Raw genomic sequence first — 12,330 nt, 5'->3', positions numbered from 1 at the left:
AGAAAATATATCGGACTTCCAAAACTAAGCAAACATTGTCAACTGATAGTAATCAAAATTAAGAGAAATCCAGCAGGTAGCTTTGCCTTAACCACACTAGACACTCGCAAAAAGCTAAACGTAAACACGTTGCCACAAAAACCTTTATCTGCACCCTGCCGGCAAAGGGACGTGGAATGGGGGTTGTCAAGCGCTGACAGCGGTCGATAGGAAGTGGTATCTATTTTTAGATATGCGCTGCCTACGGCAGTACAGCACTCAGCAAGAGAAACGCAGTAACACGCTACTCACCACAAGAAACTTATTTTCTGTCCGATTTTCTTCGGATTTTCGGCAATTTTTTCACGGTTCCTCGAAATCGGGTTGTAATAGAGAGGTGGTCGCAATAAATGGGGTTGCAACAAAAAGGTTTTACTGTGTTTTGTAGAAAATTTTGTGCTCTTTCTAATTGTATCAAGCCCGAGATTGTAAAGATTAATAGAAAAAAAGTCATAATATGATTACTGAACTGATTTTTACAATTTTTTGCAATTCATTTTTTCCTCTTCCTAAAACATAAATTGCCCATACTTCTGGGAATTTAATTACATTTTACAAGTTATATTTGAAATCTAAAAAAAATTATGAATAAGTACGGTGAATTTCACGATTCTACATTAATAACTGTTATTACAAACGTAAGCTGGATGTGTCACTAAACTTTGATTGCAGATTTTAAAAATTCCACCAAACAAGAGGGAAACTTTAAAGCGCTTTAAATTCCAAACTAGAGCCAATATTCCAAAAATTAAAAATAGGGGTTCTTATATTTGTCTGAAGTAACTTTGTACCAAATTTCATCAAAATCTGAGATGGTGTGGTGGACACCCCTGGATGATCTGGCATGGAAAGCCCCAGAAATATAATTATTAATCTTTAACTTTTAAACTTTTACACTCATTAGGGATTGAATTTTTCAAACTATAAAACTTGTGGTTGTTTGTATTCCTATATTTATTATTGGTACCCAATATCAATTATTATACCTACTTAATTAAATTCAAAGATATAATTATTAATCTTAGAAGCAATAAGATTTTAAGATTGAATTTTGCAAAATATAAAAATTATTATTGGTAGTTTTCATATGTTTATTATTTGTAACCAATATCATTTACTACACTTAATAAAATTCAGAGATATAATTATTACTCTAAAAAACATACTTACCCCTTTTTCACCCCTTCGGGATTGAATTTCACCATATGTTAAAATTGTGGTTGTTTGTATTCATATGTCTATTATTGGTAACCATTATTATTTATAAAGCTTATTAATATTGGAGATATTATTTTTCATCTCTAAAACATACGTACTTACCCCTTTTTTACTCCTTAGGGGTTGATTTTCACAACATTTAAAATTTCGGCTGAAGGTTTATGTTTGATAATTATTGGTAACAAATATATTTTCTTTAGATTGATTAGTTTCAGAGATATAATTATCTTAAAACTATATTTACCCCATTTTCACCCCCTTAGGGTTGGAATTTTGTAATTACTATATACAACCTAGTTTTTTTGTAAGCCAAAGAACTTTTTAATAAAAAAGGTCACCAAAATCTGGCATGTAATTTTCGATTGATGCTCAAACAAACACACACACAGATATAAAAATTTTAAAAACTATATTTTTTAAGTTCTCAATAATGTAAGTAGCCATTTCTAATAGTTTTCCCAACATTTCATCCAATATACAGAATTTTTGCCTCAAATAGTTTTATTATTAGTATAGATAACGCTATTGATAAACAAAAAAAGAAACATTATATCCAAATTTCTTAATCCAAATTTTCCTTTACTAAATAATATTTTCAATTACATTTTAAAAATAACATTACATTACCAAGTTTTGTCTAAAACTTTATGTGTTCTATGGTGTATATCTGGTAACAGAGCACACCCAAAAAGCACAGTGCTAATGACAGAAAAAGTGGATTGGAAAGAGAAAGTAAATATCCATTATAAAGCAGAGCACAAATTAAGGATGAGATCCGCTATACTCATGCAGAAACTGGCATTATTTGTAACGGAACCATTTTCCATCTCCTATTCATCTAGGGCTGGCCAGTAGTTGAGATCAGTATGTAAGAGCATGTTTAACTGGCTGTAGGTACTCACCGCATCTCCGTTGTACGTGGAGGCAACAGCACCCAGCATGAAGCTCTCCGCCACAGTGAAGAGAAACAGGAAGATGAAGTTCATGGGTGCCTTGCGGCGTACGTTCGTACAGCATGCCATAGCTATCAGCGTCACCAGCATCACAGCGAACGCCACCCACCATATCTCACTGTGCTTGTGCACAAACCTCTTGGTGGGCTCGTGGAATGTGAATAGTGACACAAAGGCGAGCGTGATTAGCAGCTGCACCATCAGGATTGAGTACACCTTCCTGCAGCAGAAACCAAAAAACCCACTCTTAGCACCAACCACAACAAAACCCAGGCTTAGCACCACCCACCACAAAACCCAGTCTTAGCACTAACCACCACAAAACCCAGTCTTAGCACTAACCACCAAAAATCCCAGTCTTAGCATCAAACACCACACATTCCCACGTAAACCCAAAACACATTTAAAGAATAACTCAAAACTACTTCAGGCTTGTCCTCTATTCAAGAGCACAACATATTCCTCCCCAAACTTTAAACCTAGAAGTTCCTGAAATAAATAAATTGGTTGACATTATCTTTTCTTATCCATAACCTCCATAGCTACACTTAAAAAAATTAATACCTGTCACAGTGATAGCACAAGCTTTTGACACAAGCTATAAAATATATCATAAAATTTACCATAGTTAATCTATAAACATTCCTCTGTCTGCCTAACCACTACATATTTTCCTTCCACACCTAAGGTCTGCCATGAGCATGTCACGAGAAGACAATCATAACGACACGGTTCTATGTTGCCATTGAGCTGTACGGGAATGGGGCAGAACCGCCCATATTCTATGATGATGCTTGCAGTGTTTTCTGCACCCTTGGAGCAAACTGTTGTTTTAATACCGATTACATCTCGAGTATTACGACAAGAAACATGTTGCACTCAATATAAGGAATTATCTGCAAAGAACAACAAATAGAAACAAGTACTAATATTAACAATATTAACATGCTTTCAATATTGTTTAAAGTGTTAAGTCTGCAACATTGCTCCCACAAAGAATGGGACTGCTGAAGTTCTGCTCAACCAAACCCTGGCACGTAATGTACTACTCATAGTTGTGCAGTAGTAGGAGAAGGCTCTCACCTAATGAAGCCGCGGCGAATGGTCTTGTCGCTGAAGTCGAAGTTCTCCATGTGCTGGTCTCCTGGGTCCTCACTGTATGACGAGCCGTACATGGCCGCCTGCGGGCTGGATGCAAACCCCACGTTAGTGCTATGGGTGAAAGCAGGTGCTGCGGGAGGCACCCCAGTCGCTGTGTACTGCGGTGGGTAGCCAGGGCCAGACGGGTAGCCCCCGGGATACGCCGGCTGCCCTGGGCCCGCCGGGTAGGGAGGCTGCCCCGTGCCAGGTGGGTAGGGTGGCTGCCCCATGTTCATGGGGTATGGAGGCTGGCCTACGCCAGGCGGATACTGCGGCTGGCCCGCATAGTATCCCTGCTGATCTGCAATGCACACACACATGTCCATCCACACTCTGCATGTCCAATGTACACTTGTATTTAAACACGGAGTACCCACAAACTCAAAAACATTTTTCTGGCAAAAATGTTTTCCACAACTCATAAAAAACCTCTACTCTCTGCTTTGTCTTACCATACACTATGCATAATTTACATAGCTAGTGATGTATCAGTTTTCTTCAGTTTTAAAAGTTTATTATGATTATTACATTAACACCTAACATTACTATTCTAAACTATATATACATATATGCATAACATATATATATATATATATATATATATATATATATATATATATATATATATATATATATATATATATATATATATATATATATATATATATATATATATATATATATATATATATATGAAGCAATAAACAAAGCTATCCAATAGTGCTGCACATGGTTCAGCAAAGTGTCGTGGTGCGCGTCCCGCTTGCACTCAAGAAGCCCTTGGTTCAGTCCAGGCCACCACGGTTCCCAGCCCCACTCCATGCCAATTCTAGTGGGATCAGGATGGCCAAAACCAGATTTTTATTCCAAATTGAATGGAATTTCAGTTCCCCTGCCGTGCCACTGCACCTCACTTGTCTATAATTATCATAGAAAGTTAAGTTTCTCAGAGAAACCAACTGAACTAACAAAGAACATAAACCTTGACCAAATCTGATGAAGCACTGATTTAGCAGCTCAAGGTCACTGGTCACGACTGGAAGCTCTAAATGTTACAATGCACACTTAACATAAGGTGCACAATACCTGAGTACTATAATGGTGTTAAAGGAGAGTAAGAGAATACCATTAAACTTCCTGAAACACAAACATGCTTAACTAGAAACAATATATTGACTACATCTCTGCAATAAAAAATGTGCTTAGCTTATTATAAATTTTACTATACATCACAATTCAGCCTTAGTTTTAGCTGAGTACCCAAAAAAACAGAATTATAACCAAACGGGTCAAGTCAAACAGATATCAATTAACATAAGGCTGCATCACAGAAGGTATTATTTAACCAAAGGTATTTGGTGTTAACACAAACGAGGACTTGCCTTTATCCGGATAGTAGCCGGCTGGAGCACTTGGAGCCCACGACATGTCTGCTGGTGAACTGCTCCTGCAACATACAAGCCCCTGAACCAGCGCTCGACACCACGAGTCCACAACAAGCACCGCGCAGCATCGCACACGAGGCAAAAAACATACACAAGTAAACAAGCAATGTAGTTGACAGATAAGAAATCAACATTCTGAAAAAACTAAATGATGCATACATGTAGGCCTAATCAATCTCTTTCAACTGATACATGGACATATCAAAAATTTATGATGTAAAAATGATGATCATACGTTAAAGTCAAAGAAAAATTTTCCATAAGACTTTATCGTGGTGGAGTTTCCAGCAATCTGCCATCAACGGTCATTTCCGTTCGACAGCTCTATGCTGACACGCAAGGACTTCTTTATAGAAAACGAGGTAGACAATTTGCACCGGGGGTACAAATTCTTTGTGGACCATCCCACACTTGTCAAAAAAGACAATGAACATTGTCTTTACATTTGGACATTGACATTCTCACTTTCTTGGGGTGTGGGGAGTTCGAGATGTGCCACTCCGAACTTTGAAGCTTGGGTTTCGGGGTCGTACTGGATAATCCATGATTAATTTTATTATTACGTTGTCTAGAAAGTCCGGTTCACTTTCCAACTGCTCCAACATCTTAAGGGAAACATTAAATCATAGTTTTGGTTTTTGACTCAACACCTTTGGCACCAATTTCGCACAAACCTTCCGCATATTCAAATTTTTAATCTTACACTGAAACGACAGAGTCCATGAGATTTTTTACCTTGGCCACATTTCCATCCAAGCCACTCGCTGAAGGGCATCCAGATTGCTCCATGTCTCAAAACTGTCTCCCGTCCATTCTTGAACTCACTGAACCACCAAAAAACCTGGGCCCTTGACAGGGCTTCGTCTTTGTAAGCCTCCTTAACGACGGCAAGCGCCTCGGAAGTGGTTTTGCATAGGCGAAAGCAAAATTTAATCACATAGCACTGCTCCAGTGATCGCTCCATTTTGGACGTTTTCTGACGTGACAAAAACTCAAATACAGGCCTCATACTGCTTCTTTGAGTCAACTTTAGGGACTTTAGGGACCTTTCACACTAAAAAAGAGACCTTTTACCCTGAAAAAAGGGACTGAACTAGGAACGAGAAAAATATGTGCTACCAATGAAAAAAAGGTTTTTATGCTGCTTAAAGTTAAACCAAAATGTTATTCAACAGCTTTTTTAAACAACGTTTCATCTATACAGAGCTATTAATTAGTTAGGGATTTTACATACATACATTTTGCCAAAGTGTAAGTTAAAAAAAGTCATTCAAAAGAATTATGTTTATTTTAAGAGAAACCTCTACCACTAAGCCAGTTAAGATCAAATCAAAATGTTAACTTATTTTAATTTGCATTACATGTTAGTATATTTTTTATTTCATTCAAATTTGTTGACTAGTGTTTTTGATTTGACCCTGGATGTGATACGGCTAAATTTAATTTTTAGTGGAAAAGTATAAAATGCACATTTAAAATTTTTATACAAAGTGAAAAATCCACGTACGAAAAGTACTTACAGCAGTCAAAACATTTAACTTTTTTAAATCTTATACACAGATTATTTAAATAAGACCAATCAAAAACACAGTGTATTGTTAAGTTACATAGATAACAATAAATTCACATTGATAAAACAGTCCATTTACAGTTCCATTCCTTTTTTTTTGGGAGGATCTCTCAAAAAAATGAAGTTATAACAGATGAAGCTTTATTCCCCAATGTCTGCATGCAAGTATGTTTCTTTGTTAGCTTTCTTGTCCTCTTCAAGTTTTAAAACTTTTTATCCTTCTAATAATCCATTAACTACATGTATAACACTTCAACACTTTTTCTTTTGAGTGCACATTTTATACATTATGCAGTTTGCTGAACGAGTTTGTCAGCTGCATTCTTTTTTTCGATTTCATCTTTTCACAACCAATTTTTTTTGCATATCATTAACCGTCTTCTTCTTTTGTTGATTTTATATACTGAAGGTTTCTTCTTCTGAAATTTTTCTCTCCTTCTCTCTTTCTTCAAGGAGTTTCTTTGCTCTTAGTTTGGTTTCCTCTAAGTACTGATGGTATTTGTTTCTTGCACATCTACCATAGGCTATTAGCTCTTTTGTGATTAGAACAGAAGCTGGCTTATTACCATAAAATTTCAAGGCATCTATAACATTCAACTGTGCATTCAAAGATCTTTCTTTCATAGCAGCTGTCTGTTCTGTAATCACATTTCCAGATGTTGAGAAGCCTCTTTCAACATCACTATTACCATGTGGTAATGAGAAACAGGCTTTTACAACCTTTATAACTTCCGTATATTTTGAGTCATTCATTATATTCTTTACCTCGAAAACTTATTTTCAAAATGTTTCAAGGTCTTGGCCGATTCTTGTAAACGTTTCTGTTTTAATTATGTTCCACTCATCAATCAGGCAGTCTGTACGGACATCAAAGGGCATCATTTTTGCCACTTTCAGAAGTTTTGCTACACTACTTGTAGCTTTACAAGTTTTCGGATCCAGAAAAGTCAAGACATGAAGGATTGAGTTTTTTCTTATGTTATAATTCTCCTGAAGGTATTTCCCTGACACAATGAAGTGTTTTTGAACTTTCGACTTGAAGGTGAAGGCTTATACTTCTTTAACTTTTTTAAGCTCATTCTTAACTTCTTCACTTATATAAATGTTCTGAGGACTTCTCAGAGAAATGCTACCAAATGAAAAGTCATGATTTGTATCAGGTTTACAAACTCTATTACTAATTTTGGTTAAAAGTTCCTCTAAGTGCCTGTACAGCACATGAATCATGGGAGTTTCTTTTTGGAAAATCAAAGAGTACTCCGAGAACATCTTAGCACTTGAAATGACGAAGAGGATTTCAGCTTTCATCAAAGGATTTTTCAGGCATGTAGGACTGGCTCTTCATTAGCGATGGCTTCTTCAATGGTAGAAATTCTAGAAAGTACTTTGTTTTGGCATGCCACTGCTCAAGGAGTCGCTCAGCTGCTGGTCCTAGTGTCAACCACCTTGAGGAAACATGTTTGATAAAAACTTTGGACTGAAGCTGAAGTTCATGATGGATATTCTGAAAATTATCAAATCTAGCAGATAAATCATGGAAAAAATTGTAAACAAATACAACAAGTTCAGACACAGAGTCCCAATATTCATAAAGACATATGCAAATGCATTTTAAAGATGGTGAAGGTTACAAGTTCCTATTTGCACAAGACCACGCCCTCTCAAATCAGAAACTTCGTCACTCAGCAACATAAAAACTTTTTTGTTCATATTTGGCCCATCACTGCCCAGTGTCACAAGTTTAGCTGGAGATAAACAGCTGTCTTCAAGCATGTCACTTATTTTCTTCTTCAAATCCTCTGCAGTTGCACTTCCAATAAAAAGTGTCTTCAGGTGTCTATCTTCCACTTTGCCAGACTTGTCAGACCAAAATCGAATTCTAATTGGCAGTTATTTATGTCCACCATCATTAGTTGTCTCATTAAAGCATAGGCTGAAATATGAATTCCTTACATCTTAAACCAATTTATTCCAAAAATAGGGCCCAAGTGCATCTGATACAAGGTATGCAACTTTAGCAGCAGAAAAATTAAAGTTTGTAAGATCTAATTGAGGAAACATAGCTAGGAATATTTCTTTAAAATTGGAGCATGACGCGTAAGAGTAATGTGCCGTAACACATTTCATTGCCAGGATAAGTTCTGCAGAAATGGAAGCATTCTTCTCACCTATCTTCAGCGTTCTAACTGTAGACATGCCCATATCATAATATTCTTCACTGTTCGTGCTGCCTTCTCTGGTGAACTAAGTCCTGATGTTGAAGCACTTGAACACACTCCGTGACCTTGTCCTGATGTTGAAGCACTTGAACACTCTCCATGACCTTGCAATGTTAGTTTTAACTGAAAGGGTCCAAGTTTTTTTTCATAATTTTTTTAATGTTTTTTTGAGCCTAAGGGATGGCTGATCTTTTCAAAACCTTTGGAAACATTTATTTTACAGTCACAAACAACACACAACACTTCAGTATCACTTATAATTTTGGCCCATGTCTCGAGTTGAAACTTACCATTTCCATTGGTTGATTATTTGAGAATTGGTAAAACTGCTGGGGAAAAAAATAAAACAATTTAAAAAAATTATTTTAAGGACTTTAGGGACTGATATTTTGAATAAAGGGACTTTTAGGGACTTTATTTTGGTTTAGGGACTTTTAGGGACTTTTAGGGACTTTAGGGACCAAGTATGAGCACTGCAAATACAGCTTCTGCGCCACGCGTGATCTTCACTGCGTCAGAGCTCAGACATGACTGCCACCAGGTTCCTTGCTTAGTTAAGACCCCCCACCAAAAATTCCCCCCCCCCCCCCCAAGCAACTGAAACTCTGTGGATCAGCCAGTATCATTACTTTAGGATAAACCCTGTATTCCTTTGGAGCGTCATTTGTACACAACTTTCTCGTCAAGTACATTACCATAAACTTGTACAAATTTATCCTTTGGCTACTTCATTAACTTTACAAGAATATAATAAGCGAATATAATCATCTCAAATCATTAACATTAAGTTTTATAAAAATTCTAAACACTATTTTTAGTAAAAAATTGTTGGTAACAGATATGACACATTTAATTCGGTAATTGATATTTAATGTGTTTAGAAGCTAAAATTAACCCAAATAAATACTTTAAGGGTAAATATGTAGAGTAGCGGTATATGCGAAAAAAATTCATAAAAATCCGAAAATACTTTTATTCTATGCTCTTTCACTTCCTCTTTACAAATCAACCGGCGGAGATAAGAAATTCCAAATACTTTAGGAGATATCGAATTTTTTAATTTTGAACATTGACGTCGGCTGAGGCTTCGCCCTGAGCCTGGACAGGCTCCGCTCCCTTCCTCACTTTTCCCTCCCGACATTTCACCGCGAACGTGTGTTTGTTTTGAATTGCGTGCCAGGACCTCCCTCATGAGGGCGCTGTAGAAGCAGTGCGACGGCCCCTAATTATGTACCTAATTAATTATTGTAACCTTTTATTTTTAGCCCCAGTGTTTTTATGTTCAAGCCAACGCGCTCTTTTACTTAATTTAATAATATATTCTAGTTTTACAGATGTTGCGCGGACGAATCCGTACGGACCGGAATTTTACCTCAGTTGCGATTCTTTTAAGTCTCACGTTAAATAATTACAGAAGTGTTAATGGTTTTTAATTAAGAGTATTGTGTTTTGTAATTATCTTTACTTTCGCCAGGGCACGGGATCATTAATTAACGTAACGGTTTTTGTACGGCGGAAGTGCGCCATTGTGAGGGTAGCGTCGCCAGTTCCTCTTCAACAGCCATCGAGAGTAGACGCGTCAGCACCCCGGGAGCCGCAATCTTTGTGCATCTGATCAAGTATTTCTGTTTTATAATTTGTTCCTAAATAATTTCAATCTCTAGCCCTCGGGGCCGCTCTCGATCGGTGGGACGTTTAATTAAATATTTATATAACTCGTTACGAGCTTCTTTGTCGCAGTCCACAGGAGACTCATAGCGCATGGCCACATGGTTGGCCCATGCTTTACCTAAGCTGATCCGTGCCCAGGCCTTTTACTGTTTTAATGGAGAACGTGTAGGGAGGCGTGAGTTATGTTATTAAACCAAATTTTAACTGAGTCGTGAGTTATATTTTACGTAATGAGAATCCAACCTTTGTACGAGTGTGGCGTGCCCGACGCCTAGAGCGGGCAAGGTTTGGTGTAGATTGACATAAGCGAATCAATAGGGCTGGTAACTCGTCCCACATGGGTCACGTCACGCCCTGAGAGAGAGGATCGGCCAGGGTCCACGTGCCCATTTCACGTGGTGGCGCCCATATAAACATCTTTCCCCGTGAAGCAGTGGAGAAGATAGCCCTCAACATGTAGAGTAGCAGTATTTGCGGAAAATAAATTCTAAAAATCTGAAATTACTTTTATTATATGCTCTTTCACTTCCTCTTTTCATTAAAACCGGCGGAGATAAGAAATTCCAAATACTTTAGGAGATATTGAATTTTTTAATTTTGCAATACAACACCTGTACAACCATTCGACCGTAGCCATTTTTGTTATTTTGCTGTGTGTTCGTGAATGCGTAATAAATAAAATGGTCTATTAGGTCAGGTCAGTTACATTATTAATACTTTCAAACTAAGCGTACATTAAAAATAATATGATTTAATTTCAATGGTTCTTTAGTTTTAAAGTGTGTATAATGTAAATGACCTGACCTAACAAACCCGGACAAATGATGAACATTAACATCTCACGTAAAATTTTTTTGTTACTTATTACTTGCACAACAATATCCAAATAAAAAATAAGACTTTAAAATTAGAAACGTTAAAAACCCACCTAAGTTGGAGGCGGGTACATTTCCTTTGCCATTAGAAGGAAATGATGTCGTTTACCTACGTCGCGATACCTCCGACGGAACATTAATAAATAAATAAATAAATAATCACGTATTGGTTCATTTGAATACTGGCCAATCACGGAACTGTCACGTGACAAATAAGAAACATAATAGATACTCGTAAACCAGAAACAATGATAATCGCCGCATGAATACACAGGTATTGTGATGAAAATTAAAAAATTTTATGTCTCCTAAAGTATTTGAAATTTCTTATCTCCGCCGGTTGATTTGAAAAGAGGAAGTGAAAGAGCATACAATAAAAGCATTTTCGGATTTTTAGCATTTTTTTTCGCATATACTGCGACTTTACATATTCACCCAAGCAAGCATCGTGTACCACAGGATCAATGCATACTCGATTATACCATCAAGATGAAGAGATAAACTTGGATACATGATATGGAAATTTGACTCTGTGCAGTTCTAATGGAAGACATGGCTGGTTCCAGATAGTATGGCTTGCAGTCCTTTACTGATGCAATCTGTAAGGATCCTTCATAACACAGGCTGCATTTAATGAACTTATCTTGAGAATCTTAAAGGCCTATCCCAATTCAATAAGGTGCTCTGTTCACTCCTTCACTGTCGATCGAACCAAGACGTTCATGTTTGTGCCCTCTGTAAACTACATCGAAAAAAATTTGGATTTGTTTACATGGTAATTTCACCACAGTATTGATGTCATTAAGTTAAGCTGGAGTCACAATGCTACAACGCACACAACGCAACAGGTCCCACACGCTCCATTGCCAATTAAATACAAGGTCACCGTGAGGTTAACATGACCAAATATGCACCCCGATGGCCTGCAACAAGTAGATTATATTTCTAATTTTGTCATGTGCCGCACGAATGAAAGTAAAACAGTAACCTTATAGAACTTAGCTTCAAAAATATGTACCTACTTGGTAAATCTTAATGGTGAAAAACATAATTTTGTTTTACGTTTGAGTACACTTTCAGGTAAATATGTATTGTACGGATTAGCGCCAAAAAAAATCGTAAAAATATGAAATAACTTTCATTATATGCTATCTTACGTCCTCTTTTCAGAACCGCCTGCGGAGATAAAAAATTCCAATT

The 12,330-nt window shown here is 37.0% G+C and overlaps 1 protein-coding gene across 5 annotated transcripts in view; it reads right to left on the bottom strand.

The window, feature by feature from the left end:
* Positions 1–12,330, bottom strand: part of LOC134539281 (protein lifeguard 1-like) — a 55,094-nt gene that overhangs the window by 39,359 nt on the left and 3,405 nt on the right. For 2 of the 5 annotated variants that reach the window (XM_063381143.1, XM_063381121.1), the window contains exons 2-4: positions 4,733–4,797; positions 3,294–3,651; positions 2,160–2,430 (exon numbers count right to left, since the gene is read on the bottom strand). In XM_063381143.1, coding sequence (XP_063237213.1) covers positions 2,160–2,430; positions 3,294–3,651; positions 4,733–4,778 — 675 coding nt within the window. In that variant the 5' untranslated portion in view covers positions 4,779–4,797. Of the gene's footprint in view, positions 1–2,159; positions 2,431–3,293; positions 3,652–4,732; positions 4,798–5,530; positions 5,690–12,330 lie in introns of those variants that run through there. The other 3 variants (XM_063381153.1, XM_063381132.1, XM_063381110.1) reach the window with 2 other exon arrangements.

The sequence above is a fragment of the Bacillus rossius genome, chromosome 1 (genome assembly GCF_032445375.1).
Source record: "Bacillus rossius redtenbacheri isolate Brsri chromosome 1, Brsri_v3, whole genome shotgun sequence".
In the NCBI taxonomy this organism is placed as follows: Eukaryota; Metazoa; Arthropoda; class Insecta; order Phasmatodea; family Bacillidae; genus Bacillus; species Bacillus rossius.
The sequence above is the reverse complement of the archived record's forward strand: the minus strand, read 5'-3'. Positions and strand labels throughout refer to the sequence as shown.